Below are 23,617 nucleotides of genomic sequence, written 5' to 3'. Positions count from 1 at the left end.
ATTTTTTGGAGAGATGTATGCTTAAATAAGAACATTCAACACTGTAACAATATCAACCCTTTCAAAATCTGATAGGATTTTTAAAATAGAATATGAATAGAACTCTATGTATACTCTACGAATAGAATCTAAAATCCGTCTGAAAAAGTGTATCAAAAAAACTACAAAAATTTTGAAAAAAAGGGTAAGAGTGGATTTTTCCCAAATTATCAAAATATACAAAGGAACTACAGTAATTATAACAATGTCATACTAACACAAAACTTGATAGATCACTATCAAACAGAATGAAGAGTCCAGAAAAAGATTACTGAATACGTGGAAATTTTAGTATATGATTAAGATTACATCAGTGGAAATAAGTAAATATCCATTGGAAAGAAATCTAAGACCACCTACCTCCTATCACACAAAAAGAAATTCAATACAGATAACAAACCCAAAGTAAAAATAAGCCAACCTTTTGAAGAAACTAAAAAAGTACTTTATTATAAAAAGGAAGAAAGTCTTATATCTAGTAAAATCTAAAATGCAAGAGATTAAGAAAGGACTTGCAGATGTAACCAAAAACTTAAAACTTTGCTAATAACAAGATAGCATAAATGACAACAGCAATTATTATAAAAGCTACCACTCAGAGATCACTTAAGATTGGACACTGCTCTATATGCTGTTTATAATTACTAACTTATTTAATCCTCACAATAATCTTTTGAGGTATACCATCATTAACCTCATTTTACCAATGAAGAAACTGAGGTACAGGGATTCAGCAACCTTCCCAAAGAAGTGGCAGAGCCAGTATTCAGCCTGGCTCTCTGGTTCAAGTCTGTATTCTTAACCACTGTACAACCACAGACTTTTTTTTTTTTTTAAGATTTATTTATTTGCGAGGCAGGGGAGGGGGAGAGTGCACAAGCATGAGCAGGGGGGAGGGGCAGAAGGAGAGGTAGAAGCAGACTCCTCACTGAGTAGGGATCACTGACTTGATCCCAGGACTCTGGATCATGGCCTGAGCCAAAGGCAGACACTTAAATGACTGAGCGACCCAGGCGCCCCAACCATAGACTTCTAAAAGATACTGCAACATCTACAAAGCTAAAGCACAAAAACAGGCAATCCAATAGAAAAATGGGCAAAAATTATGAACAGGTAACTCACAAAAGAAATCTAAATGGCCAATAAATAGGACATTTTAAACAGACGCAAACCACAACAGCAAAGATTTACTAGTTTTTAACCATTTCACTGGCAAACATTTCGGGGCTTAATGGCACCTCTTGTTGGCAGAGTTATGAGAAAACAGATATTCATACAGTGTTGATGTGTGTATAAACTATTTCAGCAGCTCTGGAGAATGATTTGACAGTTTTATCAAAATTTCAAAAGTGCACTGCCTTGTAATGTAACAATTCCACTTTTAGGAATCTATCTCCCAGAAAGCCTTAGACATATACACAAGGATTACAAACATATTCATCATAACCTTGTTTGCAATTGTAAGAAAAAATACCTAGTGTCCATCAAGGATAAAATAATTAATATAAGTAAATAAATTATGATAAAATATATGGCCATTTAATAAAAAGCAAGTAAACATCAAAATATAGTTTTAAGTGGGAAAAAGAAAACTCCAAAGAACCATATATACATAATGCCAGTTTTTACACTAAAAAGTAATGAAATACTGGGGCAATGAGGTGGCTAAGTCAGTTAAGTGTCCAACTCTTGATTTCAGCTCAGGTCATGATCTCAGAGTTATGAGATCAAGCCCTGTGTCGGCCTCCACACTGCGCATGGAGCCTGCTGAATATTCTCTCTCGCTTCCTCTCCTTCTGCCCCAATCCCCCCCCCAAAAAAACCTAACAAAATACTAAATATGAATACACGTACAGAGTTATTTGTAAAAGCATAAAAAGAAAAAGGATTAAGAACAGAGACTCTAGTGCCAGACAAGCTGGGTTAACCATATAATTAGTTAACCTCTCTTGGTCTCAATTCCCCATAATTTTATCACTTACTTCCTAAGGTTTTTAGGTCTTCCTAAAAACTCCCTATTATTTGTTAATGCTTAGAACACCTCCTGATACATCATTGTGTTGAATAAAAATAAACTAAAAAATGCATAAAGGCCTAGAAAGATAATCACCCAAGTGTTATCAGCATTTACCTGTATGGAATTTGGTGTTTGGGGAAGGGGAAACTACCATTTTTTAACTCTATATGTTTTTATATCTTTTGAGTACTTTACAATTACCATGATTTAAGTCCTTTATTTTATAAAAATACAACAAAATATAAATACGCAGATATACAAATGTATAGTAGTGATCACCTTTAGTGATTTCCAACACCTTATATCACACTTACTATAAATTAATGCTTAGAATATTTATATCATTAACTTCAATGTTATTTTAAAAATAGTCTTTAATACGAACATTCAAAGGAAAGTTACTTGTTATTTACTTGTAACTTATAACAACTCATTTTAAGAAATAATTACAAAGCCTTAAATAAGTTCTAATGTTAGTTTCTTGACACACTGCAGATGTCAGAGCATTTAAGCAATTTTTCATTGTCAACAAAAACAAAAAAATCACTGGTGTTTCAATCACTAACAGTACTGATAAATTACACTATCAGGGATCTGAAAAGGGAATATCACTTATACAAAATTATTTTAGAATAAGAATCTCAATAGTCAGAAAGACACAGATTAGACAACCTCTTGTTCAATTACCACCCAGTGAAGAAAGTGCTTTTACTCTGATTTTCATCTAGAACCTTTCTGAATACTTCCAATGACAAGAAATGCACTGTGTCAGAGTTCATTCCATTTAGAAGCAACTAACAGTGTTTAAAGGTTTTCTTACGTTGTTCTAAAATCAGACTCAATTTTAACTCTGAGCCAATGCTCCAAAGAGCTGCTTTGTGTTAGCCCTAACTTTATCTCTTCCTCCAAACTAAAGAACTTGAAAAACTAAGATGTAATTATTTTCATAAATTCATATAGCCAGTATTTTCAATAGGTTAGGCATCATTAGAAAAAAAAAAAAACTTAAACATTAAAGGAGACAAGTTGAATTTCAAACAAATTCAACATACTACACACATCTTCAATTCTAAAATGACTTTTCTTTAAACATGTTAACATCTCTGAAATTGGCAGGTACTTTACAATTACAGGCATATAACAATTGCTGCTGGGAGGTGGTGGTCAGGACAGTTTTCACTATCTGCGTGCATTTATTTACTTACCATTTCTGGTGATATACTTGGACAACTGGAACCTCTCAACATTTCAGGCAACAATACATTTAGTGACGATTTGAGTAAAGAATATAAGTCGTAGTAATTGGCTGAAACCATAACCCATTAATTCATTAACACCATCTGGTAAGATCAAGAAAATGCCAGCACTAAAACTTGTAGGATAACTATCAAGTGGTTTAGGGGAAAAAAATCCCAGACAAAAGTACATTTTTAAGTAGTGCTATATCACCGACTCTAACTGCATAGAAAATAATTTTGTGGAAAAACAAACACCAACAACTCTGGGTGAAAAAAATGATTCAGAAGAATTGAACTCTGAGTGCAAAGACATTCTAGAATACCTAAACTAATTTATTTCACTTACAGTTTCCTTTGAAGATATGTTCAAGGATGATGTATCATAAAAGTATAACTCAGTAAATCTAAAATAATTTTTAAATTTATTGAAAGAGATCAGAGTGATTAGAGAGCATCATGTAATAATTTAATTGATAGTGCTTTTTCCCATGCCTTCTTAATGGAACATAAAATAATGGTGTTTGTTATAGTTCATTCAATAGAACATGGTAGTTCAAAGAAGCTCTGTGCATGACTGATATGCCAGAAATTACTATTCATCAAAGCCAGTCTACTTTCTTCCTCTTCCTCTTTCTATAACTAGAATACATTTCTCAGTCTCTCTTACAATTAAATATGGCCATGTGACTGAGACATAGTCCAAGATATGTGAGTGGAAGTCAGGTATACCATTTCCAGACCTAGCTCACAAAAACCTCTGACATAATCCTTCTTTTTCCTCTTTCCCCTAGGGTTCTCAGGGCAATCTTAGAAGCAATACGTCAAAGGAATAGGTTACAGCTCTATATCTAAAGGACTATGTGAAACAGAATGCCCCCTCACATACACACGCACTCATATCCCCAACCCAACCACAACCCCTCCATGGACACCAATCATGAACACCCGCACTGGACTGTCAGATAACACAGAAATAAACTTCTGTCAGGTCAAGCCTCTTGAGAATTAATTTGTTAAAGCAGCTAGCAGTAGTCAAACTAAAACAGTTGGTTTTCACATCTGACATTATGAAGTTCAAGCTGAACGGCAGACCAGGTAGTTCCAAGCTCTCATTTGCCCACAGAAACAACATACAGAAACTGAACCAACTTTGTTGAAATTCTGGAAAACAAAGGTTTACGGAAACCAAGCCAACACCTAATTAAGAAAAACTCTCCTTAAAAAGAGTTGGAAACCTTTGTAGTATTTGTACTCATCCATATCCCACTCTCTTCCCAACACAAACCAGAAGGTGCAGAACACACCTCATTCACAAATTAAAGTCTCTTCTAACTGAAGCAAGGCACTCATCTCTACTTCACCTAACTCAAAACTAAGGTCCAAAAATCAACAGGCACTGCTCATAAAAGCTGCTAGGCAACTAAGGACTCACAGACACCTGGAGCAAGATTAAGAGTGGATATACAATAGACCATATAATGTCCAGAGGAAAAGATGAGATTCTCTGGCATGTAAGAACATTCAACGGCAGCCATGTATACAGAAGACTTTAGAAGGTTAGGAGCACCTGGGTGGCTCAGTTGGTTAAGTATCCAACCCATTGATCTGGCTCAGATGGTGATCTTAGGATCGTGGGATAGAGCCCCGTGTTGGCCTCTGTGTTCAGTGGGGAGTCTGCCTGAGATTCTCAAATCAATCAATCCATCAATCCCCCAAATAAATAAATCTTAAAAAAAAAAAAAGTCATGTGTATATATATCCAGAGAAGATATATGCTCAAAAAAGACTTGAAAAGAACTTAAGCTTACACCTCAAAATGATCTTAGGTTCAGAGAAGACCTAGTTAAGTGTTGAAGGAGAGTCCCAGCATATAGCTAATCTGCAAAGACAGACAGAACTCCTGAGCCAATTCATGTAAAAACCTGAGCCAATCATGAACTAAAGGAAGAAAGAGTTCAATGATCACACATGACAAGGAGCCTATGCAAAAATAAGAAAAACCTCAAAACAAATGAATTACATAGTTTTCAGCAATCAAAAAAAAAAGGACAAAAACCCTAGAGAAAGAGAATTTGATTTCCACAGTTATCACATTACAGTAATCAAAAGCCCAATTTTCAACAAGTATAAAAGACATATAATAAAAGAAAAAAATGGCCCATTCAAACAAATAAAATTAACAGAAGCAATCTCAGAGGAAGTCCACATGTTCAGATTCACCACACAATGACCTTTAAATAACCACCCTAAAAAGGAAATCAAGAAAACAATGATGAACAGAAAATCAAAAAAGAAAAATTATTGAAAAAAGAATTAAAAATTCAGGATTTGAGAGGCACAATAATGAGAATAAAAAATTCACTAAAGAGGTTCAACAGCAGAACTGAGCAACCAGAAGGAAGAATCAGTGAACCTGGAGATAAAAGAATTGACAGTATCAGGATGAAAAACAAAACAAAACAATGAAATGAACAGAGCTTAAAAGACTTGAGGGACACAAACACACCAACATATGCATTATGGAAGTCTCAGGAGGTGAGAACAGGACAAAAAGATAATTTGAAGAAATAATGGACAAAAAGTCACAAATCTGATGAAAGAGATCAATCTACAAATCAAAAAATATCATCAACGAACTCCAAATGGAATTCAGAAACTCACAAAAGACACATCATAATTAAACTGTCAAAGATCAAAGAGAGAGAATTGAAAGCAACAAGACAGAAGTGACTCATTATGCACAAGGGATCCCCAATAAGATTATCAGTTGATTCCTCATCAGAAACCTTGGAGACAAAAGGAGAAAAAAGTGGTATAACTTGTTTAAAGGGATGAGTGGGGGGAAAAAGGTGAACTGAGAATTCTATCTTCAGCAAATCTGTCCTTCCAAAAATGAGGGAGAAATAAACGCATCTGCAGAGAAACAAAGATTGAGGTAGTTTATTACCAGTAAATGTACAAAATGCTAATGAGGGTCTCTCAGGTTGAAACAAAAGGATGCTAGACAGTAAACTGAAGCCATAGGAAGAAATAAATATCTTCATTAAAGATAAACAAATGGGCAAATATAAAATCCAGTATTACTGTAATTTTGGCTTATAAACTCTACTATTTTCTACATGATTTAAAAGACAAATGCATAAAAACTAATAATAAATCTGTTACTGAGCACACAATACATAACCATGCAGTATGTTACATCAATAGCATAAAGTGGGCAGAATGATGGTGCTGTATAACAGTTTTTGTATGCAAATAAAGTTAAGCAGGCATCAATTTGATTAAATAATAACTTTATAAAAATTATAACTTTATAACTTTAGGATGTCATATGCATTCCCCCTTGGTAATCACAAAGAAAAAGCTATACAGAATAGGCACAAAAGTTAATAAGGGAATCAAAAGGTGTCACTACAAAAAAAGAAAATTAAATGAACACAAAAGAAGGTAATAATGGAGGAAAATGAGAGACAAAAAAGCTTTAAGACATACAGAAGATACCAAATGGCAGAGATGAGTCCTTCCTTATCAGTAATTACTTGAAATATAAATGGTTAAACTCTCCAACCAAGAGACAGAGATTGGCAGAATGAATTATAAAGGGGGTTGGGGGCAACTATATGCTGTCCACAAGAGACTCACTAACGATATAAACAGGTTAAAAGTGAAAGGATAAAACAAGATATACTAAGAAACTAGAATATCTCTTTCAAAGAGAGCTGGGGTAGCAATACTAATATCAGACAAAATACACTTAAAGTCGAAAACCATTACAAAGAATAAAAGATATCATATATTCATAAAAAAGGTCAAGTCATCAAGAACATAAAACAATAATAAATATATATGCACCAAACAACAGAACCCAAATCATATGAAGCAACATTGTCATAATTGAAGGAAAAATACAGATCCATAATTAAAGAGATTTAAAAGTTACACATTCAATAATGGATGAACAGCCAGGCAGAAGACTAATAAGGAAATAGAGGACCTGATAATCACTATAAACCAAATGTACCTAATAGACATATATAAAACATTATCCAACAATAACTTTTTTCTCAAGTGCACGTGGAATATTACCCAGGATGTTATGCCATAAAACAAATCTCAAAAGTATAAAAAAAGATTGAAATCATAAAAAGAATCTCTTCTTGTCATAATGGAATAAAACTAGAAGTCAATAACAGAAGGAAAATTAGAATATAAATAAGTATGTGCAAATTAAACAACATGCTTTTGAACAATGGGCACAGAAAAAAATCAAAAAATACATGGAGACAAATGAAAATACAACATATAAAAACTTATGGCATGAAGCAGAAACACTGTTGAAAGAAATTTATAGCTCTAAACATATACATTGAAAAAGAAGATCTCAAATCAATAATCGAATTTTGCACATCAAGGAATTAAAAAAAAAAAGAACAAGCTAAACAGAAAGCTACCAGAATAAAGGAAATAATAAAGACTAGTGGAGATAAAGAATAAAAAAATTAGAAAAGATCAACAAAACTAAGCGCTGGCCTTTTGAAAAGATAAAATTTACAACCTTTAGTTATACTAAGAAAACTGAAATTACTAAAATAAAAAATAAAAGTAGGGACAAAACTACAAACTTTACAAAAATAAAAAGTATTAAAGAGAATACTGTGAACAGTTATACACCAACAACTTGGATAACCTAAATGAAATGGACAAATACCTAGAAACACACCTAGAAAAAAACTGATTCATAAAAAATAGAAAATCTAAATAGGCCTATAAGTAACTAATAAGGAGACTAATCGGCATTCAGAAACCATGGGAACCTCCCCCCACCCAAAAAGATAATGTCAGGACTAGATGGTGTCATTGGTGAATTCTACCAAACATTTAAAGAATTTACATTAACCCTCAAACTCTTAAAAAAAAAAAAAAAATGAGGAGGGAAAACTTGCTAACACATTCTATATAATCATTACCAGCCTTACCCAATACCAAAGCCAGAAAAAGGAACTACAAGAAAACAGACCAATATCCCTTATGAATAACAATGCAAATATCCTCAACAAAATACAAATTGAATTTAGCAGCTTAAAAGGAATACATACCTTTGTATTGAAAAGGAAGAAATAAAATTATCTCTGTTCACAGATAACATGATGTAGAAAACCCAAAGATTATTAGTTTGAATTCAGCAAAGTTGCAGGATACAAAATCAACACACAAAGATCAGTTTTGTTCCTGAGTACTAACAATGAACTACCAATAAGCAGTGAAAGAAAACAATTCAATTTATAATAGCATCGGAAAGAATAAAATACTTAGTAATAAACTTAACTGGAGGTGAAACACTTGTATGCTAAAAACTACAAAGCGCTAACAGAAAATATCCCTTTATATTTTATTATCATTAAAAAAAAAGAAAAGGACAAGCATTGACAAGAACATGGAGGAACCCCTGTGCGTGGCTGATGAGAATGTGTAAAAGGATACAGCCACTGTGGAAAACAGTTTTGTGGTTCCTCAAAAAGTTAAAATACAGAATTATCATATAATCTAGCAATTCCACTCCTAGTTTACATACCCAAAAGAACTGAAAATAGAGACTCTGATGATACTTACACACCAAGTCCACAGTAGCATTATGCAAAATAGCCAAAAGGAGTAAAAAAACCTAACATCTATCAAGAGATGAATGAATAAACAAAATGTTACAGTAAAATATTATCCAACCTCAAAAGAATGAAATCTTAATACATGCTACAATATGGATGAACCTAGAAAACATGCTAATATAAGCCAGACATAAAGAATATTGTATTATTCTACTTATGTAAAGTCTAGTACAGGCAAATTTATGGAGACAGAAAACAGAACAGAGATTACCAAAAGCTGTGTGAGAGGGGAGGATGGGGAGTTATTTAATAGGTGCAGTTATTTAATAGGTGCAGTTTCTACTCAGGAAGATGAAAAGATTTTTGGAAACGTACTGATAATGGTTGCACAACACTGTAACTTTACTTAAAGCCACTAAATTGTACACTTTAAAATGGTTAAACAGATTCTGAATACACTTAAGGATCAAGTCAAGTAACCAGAAATTTGAACTAGTTTCTTAGGTTGCCAGGTACACTTTTTTATATCTGTCCAGCCACATACTACCCAAACAAGTGGAAGAATTCAGACACAATAGAGCATTTATTTTTTGTGTTTGTCAAAGACACTCATAACTATGGCTAAACTCAGTACTCTCAGGAGTCACACAATTTCTACTATCATTAAGACAATCACAATGTCAGGCACCTGGGTATCTCTATACAGGTACACCCATTATTTTAACAATCAAATAAGATAAATATCTACAACCCCATCCTATCTATATTGAGGATGGATAGACTATGTCCTTATATGGAGACTGACTTCCTGCCATGTTGCTGGAGCTCGTTGCCCTCCACCATCCCTCCTTGAGTCCCCTCTTTCTTTCTAATGTCCTCACACCTCTCTCCCAGGCTGCCCCAAAATTTAAAATTCCTCTGTTTTTGTCTTTTCTTTCCAGACTTCTCATATCCACACAAGGTCAAGGTATTTTCCTCAAAGTCATCTCCTCTGCTGTGTGAACTATGTTATTGCCATAGTATGTGAAAACTGTTCAGTCAACTCCTACTTTAAACAATTCTTCCCTGTCAATGACATTAAAATTCATACACAGTGAAGACCAGAGACTTTTAATTCACTTGCTATTTACTCTTACTAAGTGCTAAATAAAAGTTATAAATTTTAAAATATTAGTTTTTAATTCAGAAAGTATTTTGTTTTAGATGCCCTCATTCTTCTCAAATCTGACAGTACAAACTTCAAAATTCTTAAATCAATATACACTCATAAAGGAAACAAAAATAGTCCTGATGTTTCCAAAATCAATTGTTTAAAAAAAAAAATCTTCCTTGAACAGTTGTAATTTCACTTAGTATGCTTAAAACAAACTGCTAAATGGATACGTTCACAAGGACCTCCACTAGACCTTATAAAATTTCAATAACCCATTCACAATTCCTACCCTTTTAAAGCAGACAGGCCAAATTCAAAGTAGACATGTAGTTACAGTTACAGGAATAGGAAAAAAAAATCTATGTTATAGTATACATTGGTTAAGAACATAGATGTCACTAGGAGTAGTGAATAAAGGGTCATAAGGAGTTTCCTGCAAGAGAAAGGTGCATTCTAGAATAAGAAGGGAAATCTTTGGAGCTACGCGGCCTATTGATATCCTATCTCAATTCTCATGACCTTAGGATGGAGAAATAATCAGTCCCTACGTGGCAAGTAACAAATGAAGAGACAAGTTTAGGGACGTCACAGGTTCTCTCCGGCTAGGACACATAATAGCAGAATTGGGATCTGATGCCAGCAATGTTTAATCCCAAAACTTTTGCACTCCCACAGTTAACACGCAAGAAACATATATATCAAATTAATGGCAATCACTTGCATTATTACATGTCTAATGAGTTTTTAGTATAAAGCCTCAACTTATGCACACAAACACATACACCCTGAAAGAGTTCTACTTTTGCAACATCTTTGTTGGTAATGGAAGCACAAAAAATAATTGAAGAATAAGCCAGAGTGGTCTTTGTTGCCTGAGGCAAAAATAGATTCCTGGTTTTTTAAATTAATTTTAAGATCATATTAAAGGGGGAAAAATCAACACCCACTCAAAATAAAAGATTTTCCCCTAAGGGTGCCTGGGTGGCTCAGTCGGTTAAGCATCTAACTCTTGATTTCCACTGAGGTCACGATCTCAGGATCCTGAGATCAAGCCCCATGTCTGGCTCCTTGCTGAGCATGGAGCCTGCTTGAGATTCTCTCTCTCTCTCCCTCTCCCCTTCCCCCTGCCCATGTGCACACACTCTCAAAAAATTTTTTTAAAAATTAAAAAGATTTCTATCTAAGAAGCTAAGGAGTTTTGCTCTGAGCCTTCTTCTTCTACAGATCATTTTACTTTTAAAGTATAGTGCTTAAACTGAATATAAAAGGGAATCAATATCAAAAAATTAAACGGGAAATATTCCTTTCCAATATTTGTATCCCTACTAAATTCTATCTGTTTTAAATACCATTTTCCTAACTATTGAGTCATTTTAAATTGTGCTCTTCCAACTAACAACATCACATATTTAATTAACTAATGTAGTTAACATCGTTTAAAAATCTGGGGCAGAGCCCACCTCATCATAGTTACTAAATTTTTTTTTTAATTCCTTTACCATTATGGTCCCTCACCCCTCTCCATGTAATACTCAGTAACATAAGTAATTAAATTCTTATTTCCTCATTTTTAGTGATTAATAAAAATATTAACATTCAAAAAAGTTATTGTAAATTTACTAAGGATAAAAATACTGGACTATGCACCAAGATCAAAATATTAAGACACACTTTTTTTGATGATTTCTAAATATCAATAGTCAAGTTGGTACACAGGTAAAATACAACAAAATTCAATACCCACACTGAAATAAGATCTCAGTGACTGAGAGATTGAGGAGTTTGGACTTAATTTTTATTTTTTTGGTCAGCCATTACCGCTTGTGGAAATAATTTAACAGAAGAAATTAGAAGAAATTAATGAAAATGAGAGCAAATAACGTTGAACTTCTAAGCTAACAATGCTAGTATTTTCAATATGAAAGAAAGATTACGCACATGCCTCTAGTCAACCCACAATCTCAAAATATTTTTGTATACCTCAAAAAGTGGAGATTCACACAAAGACTTCACAGTTCAGACCATTTCTAATTAAATGTTTCGAATGAGTATAAATTAGATTTGAATATATATAAGATATGAAATATATCAAGATATGAAATATGAAGTTTTTTCCTGACTAAACCATTTTTTTAAAAAATTGTCATACCTGAGTAAAACTTCATATTTTTCATCTAACTCATCTTCATAATTTATTATATTTTTCCTCCTTTGCTGTTCCATGTAAACGTTAAAAGTAATGGCTCAAACATCTAAACTTACAGCTGTAGCTATTTTCCCTCATACCAGTAAGACAAAATTAGCATAAAAATAGCGGAGTCTTTGCCAATCCTTTGCTCCATCCAAAGAAAGTAACAACAATGCTTCTTTGGTATTTTAGAAGAACTTTAGCTTGGAAATAATGGAGAACAGAACACATACAAATTAAACCTGAGGACTTTCATCCCTACAAAGAAAACAATGCCATCTTTCTATCATATCCATCCATCCATCCATGTATCTATATATGTATCTATATTTGTCTTTCTACTACACCCTAAGACTAAAATTAAGTAATTGTATGTTTTTATGTGAGAGCTATACTTTAAAAATGCACATACACACACACACATCCTTTGTAGACTGTTAACCATTGAGGTACTCCCACTTAATATACATATGTGGCAGGAAGAGAGAGAGAGAGAGAGATTCAAAATGACAGTCAAAAATTAAAATTAGGGGTGTCTGGATGGCTCAGTCAGTTAAGCATCCAACTCTTGATTTTGGCTCAAGTCATGATCTCAGGATCATGAGAACCAGCCCTGCATCAGGCTTCTTGCTCAGCATTGAGTCTGCTGGAGATTCTCTCTCCCTCTCCCTCTCCCTCTGCCCCACCCACTGCTCACTCTCACACATTCTTTCTCTCTAAAATAAACAAACAAAAAAAAAATTAAAAAGAAAGAACTTTTTTATTACCTATGGAAGATTTCAGGAAATCAATTCAATTTAAAAACTGGTAAATAAAAGGAGTCTGGCATTTATTCTGCCTTTTCTGTATAAATTGTATTACATGGAAATAAAAAAGTTGTTAAGAGAAAGTTCTTTATAGCAGTCCAAATAATAAATGAAGAATGATAAAATCAGAATAAGACCATTCTGCAACCTCTAATAAAATAATGGATCTAAGCAATGATCATCAGTGGCTGTGAAAACCATTAGATGAAAAGCTGATAGGGGCGCCTGGATGGCTCAGTCGTTAAGCGTCTGCCTTCGGCCCAGGGTGTGATCCCAGGGCCCTGGGATCAAGCCCCATATCAGGCTCCCTGCTCTGCTGGGAAGCCTGCTCCTTCCTCTCCCACTCCCCCTGCTCATGTTCCTTCTCTCACTGGCTGTCTCTGTCAAATAAATAAATAAATAATCTTTAAAAAAAAAAAAAAAAAAAGAAAGAAAAAGAAAAGTTGATAGGGAACTTTACAATGGATAGGTAAGGTTGGCAATACTTGAACCTAGTAATCAGTCTTATCAACACAGACAGGTAACCAAACACTATGTGCCTTGTGATATTATGCAAAAGAAGGTATAATAATTTCTAAAGTATTCTTTAAAAGAAAATTAAACCCAAGTCTGATCAAGCCTCTGGATTTAACTACCAGCTCATAAGAAACACTGTGGACAGAGGAACATGTTAAATGACACTACAAAGATACAGTCAGCAAAATTCAAAATGTGAAAAATTCTGTGAGACAAATAACCTACTTTATTTATCAAATAAATTACAAGGGGTAGGAGAGAGGATAGAGAGAAAAGGAACTATACATTAAAAGAGACTTAGAAATATAGTAAATGCAATATGTGGACTCTGTTTAGATCTTAAGCAGACCTATATCAAAAAAAAAAAGCAAAATCCTTTATGAGACAATTGTAAAATTTTTAATACTAATTATTTAATTACATTAAAGAATTGTTAATTTAGATGTGATGACAATGTTGTGGTTATAGTAAAAAAACAAAAAATGTGTCCCTATCTTTTAGAGATATATGCACGCATATATTTACAGATAAAATTGATATGACATACAGGAATTGCTTCAAAATAAGTTGGGAAAAGGTGTGGGAAGCACTGGTACAGATGAAATAAAATTGGCCATGTTTTAACTGTTGAAACAGGGTGATTAGTGTACAAAGGTTCATTATACTACTCTGTTTTTATAAATGTTTTTAAATGCTCATTTTAAAGTTTGAAAAAAAAAATACAGAATTCTCCTTCATAGACAGTTAACCTCTGAGGTATTCTTATTTAACATACTAATTGCACTCACCTACCCATGAGGCATTATGGCAGGTGTTGAGACACAGTATAATGAGAGACAAGCATTTTAAAATTCCTTTCAACAAAGCAACTGACAAATGAAAGAGAATTATTAATTAAGTAGAAGCATATAATTTCAGAGATTTGCCAATAGCAGTTAACAAATATGAACACGAACAGTAAGAAAGCAGGTTGTGGGGGTAGGGGTTTTGTTGTTTGTTTTTTTTTTTTGGTAATCATCTCCCTATTTCCTCCTTTCTACACAAACAATGATTTTATATTTGTCGATTTTTGGTTTCCTTTTTTAGGAGGCCTTACAATCAAAATTATGACAAACACATTCAACTACTCCCCAGCTTATTTAACTTTCTACTACAATAAAATAACAAAAAGCATTTAATTAAAGTAAAGCAAAACTGAACAAAGTAAGAAAAAAATTAAAAACAATAGCTTGAGAACTTTCCATGTAATCCTGGATATCAAGGCCAAAATGTCCTTCTCTAAAAATGTAAGTAATAATGATAAACTACAACACTTGAAATTGGTATACTGTGCAAGCTCAATAAATACCTAAAAAATTTAGGTATTATAAAAATCCAAACCTACTTACATACATATACATTTATAAAGAGTAGCTTAAACATTTCAAAATAAAATATAAACTATAGTCGTCATTTATTATTTTTTAATTTATATTCTTAAAGGATCTTTCAAACAGTTAAAATACTAAAACTCTTTGTTTATATTTTAATGTAACTGCGCACTGGACAGGTAACACTGGAAGAAAGCACTTTCGAAAGATATATATTATATAAAGAAATAAATAGATACTTCTTGTCGAATGAGCCATTCTGTTGCATGAAAAACGAAGAGGCTAGTCATTAATTTCTAGGTCACAACAGGGGAGCAAGTAACATTAGATGAAAAGAAAAAAACAGTATTCGAAAGAAATATAATTTTGATCATACCACCTCACTCCCCATGAAAAACTTTCAGTTCAAAAAAGCATGAAGGAAAAAAGTGAAATACATAGAGTTGTAACCACTTACAAAGCTCATATTGGGAGACGGGAGTAAATACACAGGATCCTATTAGGGAATAACAATGGCAGATGTGATTCAATGTATTTTTCTGATTTAGGGGACATGTTTTGGTGTGTGGTATCTCTACAAACACCCAACTGTAAGTTCTCTGATAACCCAGTTCAACCCTGCACTGTTATGTGTGTATTCAAATAGAAGCAGCCAACATAAAGTCCAAGCCTTTATGCAGAGGCAAGCAGACCAATATTGGGCAATACAACCTGGGTATCTCTACTGCTTTGTCAATTGTTTTGACAGCAACAGGAATCTACCTCTTCCTGAGAGGCAAAATTGTTTTAAAAGAACATCAAGTACTACATCCTTAGAAAAGTGACCAGTTAAAACAGCAACTAAGAAAGAAAATCAAATGAATTAAGTACTGGAAAAAGAGAGATTTACTAGCCATAAAAAATGGTGCCTAAGTATTTGATACCAGTGTCTTACTAAAAAAAGAAGAATAACTGAGACCCAAACATGAAAAGGCACATGGTCCTAGATCAATCAAGGCCCAAATTCTGTCCTTTTGCTCTCTGGCTCTACATTCTTTTCATTACATAGCACTACCTTCTCTTTCAATAAATGGGGTCTTAATTAGACCATTAATAAAAAAGCTTGCATTTACTGAAAACCCTGGGAAAGCAGGTCAGATGTGTATGTCCCAATCAGCTTGCCCAATGACTCCATCAGAACATGAGGTGGAACTACTACCCCACTTGCCCAAGTTCACATACGTTTTCAAGCAGAGCAAAGAAAAATAAAAATTCTGTCTAAAATGCAAACACTCAGGTAAATGTATTCTCTTCACAGACACCAAAGCCTAACTGGGCCACTGTTTCCCAGATTTGTCCACAGGAATTCCATTATTAATCTTCTTCTTCTGAACCCACAGTATCTTGTATAGTTCCATCAATCTAAGACCAGAACCTGTGCAATTAGCATTTCCAAGTTCCTTTCATAAAGTTACCTTTCTTTCTCATTTGCTAAGTATCCTAAAAAGCACCCTATTTCTTCTAAGCTTCACATCCAGACCATTAACACCAAAGAGTGCTAATTCAGAGGTAAGCATAATAAGCATCCATTAAATCTATCATGCTGTTTTTTAGAATTTTTTCCATGTACCTTTCCAATACTTAAAATTTTATTTATATGCTAACACACATCTTCACTCAAACAATCCAGACTCTCATTAAATCATAAAGACTTTGAGAGTAAATTCTGTCATACAAATACTTTACATGCAGATATAATACCACACCATACAAAATCTATATTCTTTTCTAAAACTATGGGAAATGTTAGTTTTTCTCTATTCTTCCTAATATACTTTCAACTGTATCCAATCCTTAGAATAACTTGAAGAAACCTGAAGAAATAAATGAACCTAATCAAAACAAACTCAAAAGGCCACACCACCAAAGCATCACATCCTTAATATTATTTGCTCCAAGAACAACTGCAGAATAATTTTTCAAAAGTGCCATAATATAAATGTGGTCCATTATATTGTAACATGAATTATGTTAATATAATTTCCTAAGTTTAAATAACATACAATAGATTGCTAAAAACAACTGAATGACAACCAATCATTTCAAACTGCAAAAATGTCATCTCTTTCCTGAATTCCAGTTACTCATTTCTATCAATAATTGTCATGCAGAAGTCATAAATAAATGGCAACATTATCTACCTGAAAAATATTCTGAGAAACTTACCATCATTTTGGCTCTTGCCCTTCATCTCCTCCTTCCACGATAGGATGGTGTTCAGGGGAACATAGTCCCTTATGTATTCTTTGCGTCTCTCCTCTAAGGTCATCTTCAGTAAACGTTCTTGCAAAATAAAAGCAGAATCTCCATTTGTATTTAACTTTTAAGTTCAGGAATTATTTTATAATTTAGATATTAATCATGTAAACAAACCAAAGAACTGGTTGGGCTTGAGAAACATCAAAATGAAAATCTAATGACTCCATATCTGAATGTTAAAAATTGTCACATTAATACTATATTACCGGCGGGGGGCGGTGTTCAGAGCCTGATGAAGAAGACTCTTATCATAGTTCAAGAAATAAATGAACTCCTTCAATCAACATATATTAACAGTCTACTATGTGCCAAGTAAAATGTTTATATACTGCAGGTACAAAGATGATCCTTAACATTGAGGAGTACACAAGACAAAATAAGCATGGATAATATACAAAGTAATAGCTACATAAATAAAACACAAAATCCTAAGACGGGTATGTACAAATGCTAAGAGCACAAGAAAGGCAGCCACCACAGTATTTCCTTAATTCAAACATGCCATCAATAATAAAAGTGCACTTTGAATTTAGTAATAACTCTGTGGAGGTAATTAAACACTACTTTCAATATACATCTTGATAAGATTAAAATAAAAAATGCATCTTAGAATTAGTGACAATATAAAAAATATTTTTTAAAATGCATCTTAGAATTAAGAACGGTAAGTTCTTTATAAGTGCCAGGTACTTCACACATATAATTTCATGGAAATGATCTTTCCAACAACTCAGCAAAATTGATATTATTATTATTATTATTATTATTATTATGTAGATAGGGAAATTAAGCACATCAAAATTCAGTAGCTGTCCAAAGCAAGAAAGCTTTCCGTTAAAATCCAGTCAGATATCTCCAGTAGTCAAAAACTATAGCCTATACTATTAGTCACTACAGTGTACTACTTTCACAGGAAAAGCTCCTCAAAAGAGGTGATGTGTTTCTTTTTGTCAGCTGTCATGTATCCTATACTTTACCAAACATCCCCACAATGTAAAGAGATTGACAGTCGTACTCTCTCCAACTGTCTTTTAGCGTACTACAAAGTGAATGGATTTAAGGATAGTATCTAGTTTTAGGTGTCTAACCCTCATAAAATAATCACTTTAAAAGATTCATTCCAGAAATAAACTGCAGAAGGTATTAATATAAGTGAACAGGAAATAGGAGGCCAACATTTTTCCCTGCTCCTAGAACTAGCTTTTCTTTAGTCATGTTGAGGTAATAATATTAATAAGGTATTTTAACCAGATGTGATATAATCAAATCACAACACTACAATATTCAAGTGTCAACACCATACTGCAAAAGGGCATTCAAGCTGAAATCCAAGAATCTGGAATTCAGGAAAGACCTAGCTAGCCTAGAGATTTTGGAAATTATGACCAAAACTTCTGGTCCCAAAGGAAGTTCATAGGAAAAGGTAAGGAATGTGATCAAACCTCAAAAAAAACAACTAGCGGGTGGACACAAAGAGGGGGAAAAATGAAATAAAACTTAGATGTCACTGAAGGTATAAGGTGAATCAAAGTGCAAATGATGTAGAAACCAGCAGAGAAAAGAGTTTGAATAAGAAGAAAGGAGTGGGGGGGATGGGGTAACTGGGTGATGGACATTAAGGAGGGCATGTGATATAAGGAGCAGTGGGTATTATATATGACTGATGAATCACTGTATTCTAATACTACTAATAATAATAATAAACTAATAATACACTGTTAATTGAATTTAAATCAAAAAATAAAATAAGTAGAAGAAATACTCTCAATTGCTACAGGAAGATCAGGAAGAATAAAAATTAAAAAGCCATTGGTTTATCAATTGGATCACCAACAGCACTGAAAAGAGAGCAAAATGGTTAACAGAGCTGACTGGATTTTAATCCCAAACCATGCAAATCTATGCGATCTTGGATTACTTAATCTCTTTATGTCTCAGTTTCTTTTTGAGGTAGGTATTATACACAATTTATAGATGAGGCAATTAAGCTAGAGAGGTTGAATAACTTACCTAACATTCCACAGCTTATAAACAGTACAAGATTCAAACCAAACAAATGTTCAAAGCCCTTGACACTACAGTATACTACCTCATAGAGTTGTTGTGAAAATTAAATGAGGTAATCCATGTAAAGTACAGTAGTCCCCCCCTTATCTGCAATTTTGCTTTCCATAGCTGCAGTTATCCATAGTCAACTGCAGTAGGGAAGAAGACAATCCTCTCTGACATACTGTCAGAAAGTCAGTGGTAGCCTAACACTATGTCATGTCATTCACCTCACTTCACTCATCACACAGGCATTTTACCATCTCACGTCATCTACAGTACAATAAAATATTCTGAGATGCCACATTCACATAACTTTTACTATAGTATATAGTCATAACTGTTCTATTTTATTATTAGTTACTGTTAATGTTACTGTGTCTAATTTATAAATTAAATTTTATCATAGGTACGTATATACAGAAAAAAACCATAGCATATATAGTGCTCAGTACTATATGCAGTCTTAAGCATCCACTGGGGGTCTTGGAACAAATCCCTGTAAATAAGGGGAGACTACTGTACTTAGAATAGTGCTGGGCACACAAACAGGACTCAAATAGTAACTCTTTTTATATTAGTACCACACTGTTACTACTGAGTGAATTTAAGAACATTAGTTTCACGAGAGTATAGCTGAGATCCAGGACACTACGAGTGAACTGAGGAAAAGAAGTGAGAACAGCAACTCCAAGATGAAGCCCTTTGGAAAGAAGGGTATTTTAGGGTAGAGACTAGAGTATCATTATAAGCTGAGGAAGGGAACCAAAAGACACTGACAAACTAAATATACCCAAAAGGGAATAGATGATAGCACAAGATCTTAAGGAACACAGGAGATGAGACAAAGAGCGTAAGAAAAGTGCTTCCTTTAAGACAAAAGCAGAGCTGAAAGGACAAAGAACAAGAAATGGACAGAGGAAGATGTTAGGGCCGTTCATGTTATATGACATGTATTTTCTAAATGAACTAAAAGGAGAAGTCACCTGTGTAACATAGGAGGAGGGGGTCCTAATGGAATAGGAAGCTTGAAGGAAACGGTAAATTTGGAATACTCACACAAAGGAGGAAAAGGGATGACTAGCACTTACCAAAGCACTACTAAAAGAGTTCAGATCACTAATATAGAAATACTGCAGTTATCAGTGATCAGGTTGAGAGATATTATGAAGCAACTTGTAGTTTTAGTAAATGTCAGAAGGTAATATAGAAATGCAACCTGGCCTCTGTCATTCCATTTATTTAAACATTTAAGTATGAACACTTAGAAAAGAAACAAGATCAATAATCAGAAAATAAAACAATGAGATAATATATGTTCCAGTACTTGAAATTATAATACACATTAAGCGGTTTTAAATTAGGGCTCAAAATAATACATCAATAACATTAACATATGTGGACTTAAGAAGTCCTTAGTTACTTGTTTAAGCAATGAAACATACTAAGAACCACAAACATCTATACAGTTTCTTTGGCATTACACAAAACTTTTCCTGAAAGAATGCTTCCCCTTTACAATGAATCTGCTCTATGAACCAAGCATGTAAGTAGACAGACCTACTATTAGATGGCATACTGAGTTAAAGTGTGTTTACAGAATGCCCTGACATTTCAATGAGGTGGATAAGCTTTCCTTTAGATTTAAGTAACAGCTGTAAAAACTACAATACCATCCTTGCCAGTGCAATGATAGAAAAAAGGTCATGCATCCCAACAGTTCTTTAATACTACCTACTGTACTAGAAATCCTTAGTTCCTTCTTGATGGTACAATACATACTTTTAAATATTAAACATTCAAAAATAGACAATGATACACTGAGACATACACTAAAGTCTTCAAATCACAGGTTTTTCCTTTAACATTAAACTTCATGCAAAAATAGGTTAGTTTTAGACAAGACAAATTTAATTTGTTAAATACCCTCTTTAATTGTGCATTTGCTTCTTTATTCAGAAAATATTAATTTGGTTACATTTTCCCCTATTGTTAGAAGCAAAAAACCAAAAAACCAAAAAACTCAAGACATTAAAGATTCTAAAATGCCTGCTTGCCACTGCCCAAATGTGTAGATGTTAAATAAAGGAAACATTATAACATTGTTACTTTAGGAACATTATTATGACAGAAAAATACTTCTTAAGCAATCACCATAATATCATCAGCAAATCATGTATTGCAAACAATCTCCATGATTTCCATTATTCTGCCTTATTATCAATAAATACAAAACTAACATTCCGAGACCATCAACAAAAAATGGGCACAGATGATCTTTCAATGCTTACAAGGTAAATTGTTGTTAAAAGTGTGATGAAACTAAAGTAACTGCCACTGCAAAAACAAAGATTATCTTACACTACTTTATATATACCAGGCTATTATTCTAGACAGAATTTTTAGTTCTATGTAAGCCCACAATCATTGAGACAATTAAATTACATACAACCTAATATTTCAATATTTTAAAGGCTATTTTAGTTGGATTGTTCAATTATGTTAAATCTTCACAGTAGTTAATTTGAAAGAAATCCCCTCCTCATCCCTTTCCTTCTGCATTGTAGGCCCTCTATAAAGGATTCTTTTTCCACATACATTCTCTTTCTCACGTCCACTGTTTGTCCTTAGTGTTTATAACGGCCAGGACTTGCAAAAAGAATCTACAGGTTTTAAAGAGCTATATCAAGGAAATCAACTCTCAACCTAATCACCCCATAACCCTTCTAATATGAAGAAGATGGGATACTTCGGAGAGATCTGCACTATCCTTACCCGACCTCACTCTGGATACACAGATTTAGTCTATGTTAGCAGAAGCAACGCAAGTACTTTTTGCTACACTTCTGTAAAAAGCTAAAGAATTTAAAAAAAAAAAAGTGTAAAAAGAATGAAAGAAAAAACTCCAGAGACTAAAGTTTTATCTCGGAATATTATCTAACTATAATGCCAGAGAAAAAAAAAGGAGAGGGAAAAAGAAAAGAGAATTGGATGTGTCTTACAGGAATCAGTGCCACTGTCAACCTAGCTGCTCTGGATAAGCTTTAATATGCACAAAATTCAGGGATAGGTTCATTCATGGAGAGTGATATCAGTTTCACAATCTAACACTGAGCAACTTCTGATTACAAATGGGGATGAAATACACAGAAACTGCGGAGAAAAGCCCATTCAGACTTCTCTGAAAGCACTTATCCTCACGGACAAGACGCCCGTTTTCAGTTTCCCCTACAGTTCCAGGTTTCAAAAGTCACACTGCGGCGCAGAAGGGGCCTAGAGAAGGGGTAAACGCCCGAAGGTGCAGACACTCTGCCAGCTGGGGCGTGGGGGACAGAGGCGAAAAGTGAAGAGATGAGGGTCAGCTGGGCGCGGAGGCGCAGCTGCAGCTGCAGCCCGTGTGCCCGCCGGCGGGCACTTGTGCCCGGGACAACCTGGCCGGGAGTCCGAAAGTCCCAGCTGGTGTCCCGGGAGAGGGTGGGAGACCTGAGCAAGTTGTGCCTCGCCCGAGGACTGTCGCGCCGGGTCCACGCCACCAACCAGGCGAAGGCAGCCCCGCAAGGGGAGAAGGTGACCGGGCGCGGCAGGCAACAGAGGGGCGTGCGCCCACACGTGCGCGAGCTGCAGGTGCCCGGGGGCGGCGCGTGCACGCTGGTGTGCGCGCGCGTGTGCGCGTGTGTACACACGGACTCGCGAGGGAGGCGGCACCGGCCGGGCGGGCGCGAGGCGGGAGCTCGGGCGGAGGGCGCCGCGGCACACACAGCCCTGACCCCCGCCCCCACCCGACCCCCACCCCCCGCACCCCCAGGACTCGACGGGCCAGTTACCTTTCTCCTCTCTCCACACCTTTTTCTTCTTGTTGCTGGGGTACATGTTGCCGTGGGGGTGGCTGGCTTTAAGCTGCAAGTTCCCCAGGCTCACGGGCAAACAGGGTGTGTGTGGAGTGGGAGGGGTGGGAGGGGGCACTCGGGAGGAAAAAAAGTGCAAGAGGCTCCGGGTCCCGCGCCACTCGCCAATCGCCGCCCTCTTCCCTCAGCCCGCGCTCGGCTTCGGCTCCCACCCGCCTCAGCCCCGCGGCCGCCGCCACAGCAGCACCTCAGAGCCTGTCAACTAGGTCACGCCTCGCGCTAACCTAACACCCGCGCAGGCCCCGCCTCCCAGCCGCGAGCCAACGACGCCTCCCATTGGCTGCACCGCCCGCCGCTCTCCGCGTTCCAGTCTCCGCGCGCCCCTACTTCGGCCCCAGGGCGCACGCGCAGGCGCAGGCTCGGGCCAGACGCCGAGGACGTTAGGGAGCCGGAGGGGGCGGAGCCAGGGCTCGAGGGGGCTGAAGATGCCCTCGCGTT

At 35.3% G+C, this 23,617-nt stretch overlaps 1 protein-coding gene across 3 annotated transcripts in view; it reads right to left on the bottom strand.

The window, feature by feature from the left end:
- The window catches only part of MACROD2 (mono-ADP ribosylhydrolase 2), a 1,872,659-nt gene extending 1,849,254 nt beyond the window's left edge, over positions 1-23,405 (bottom strand). For 2 of the 3 annotated variants that reach the window (XM_057312670.1, XM_057312672.1), the window contains exons 1-2: positions 23,099-23,379; positions 17,136-17,252 (exon numbers count right to left, since the gene is read on the bottom strand). In XM_057312670.1, the coding sequence (XP_057168653.1) occupies positions 17,136-17,252; positions 23,099-23,144 (163 nt within the window). In that variant the 5' untranslated portion in view covers positions 23,145-23,379. Of the gene's footprint in view, positions 1-17,135; positions 17,253-23,098 lie in introns of all 3 variants that reach the window. The other variant, XM_057312671.1, reaches the window with a different exon arrangement.
- Between the last annotated feature and the right edge of the window lie 212 nt (positions 23,406-23,617).

The sequence above is a fragment of the Ursus arctos genome, unplaced genomic scaffold (assembly GCF_023065955.2).
Source record: "Ursus arctos isolate Adak ecotype North America unplaced genomic scaffold, UrsArc2.0 scaffold_16, whole genome shotgun sequence".
Classification (NCBI taxonomy): Eukaryota; Metazoa; Chordata; class Mammalia; order Carnivora; family Ursidae; genus Ursus; species Ursus arctos.
Note: the sequence above shows the minus strand (reverse complement) of the source record. Positions and strands in the feature narration are given on the sequence as shown.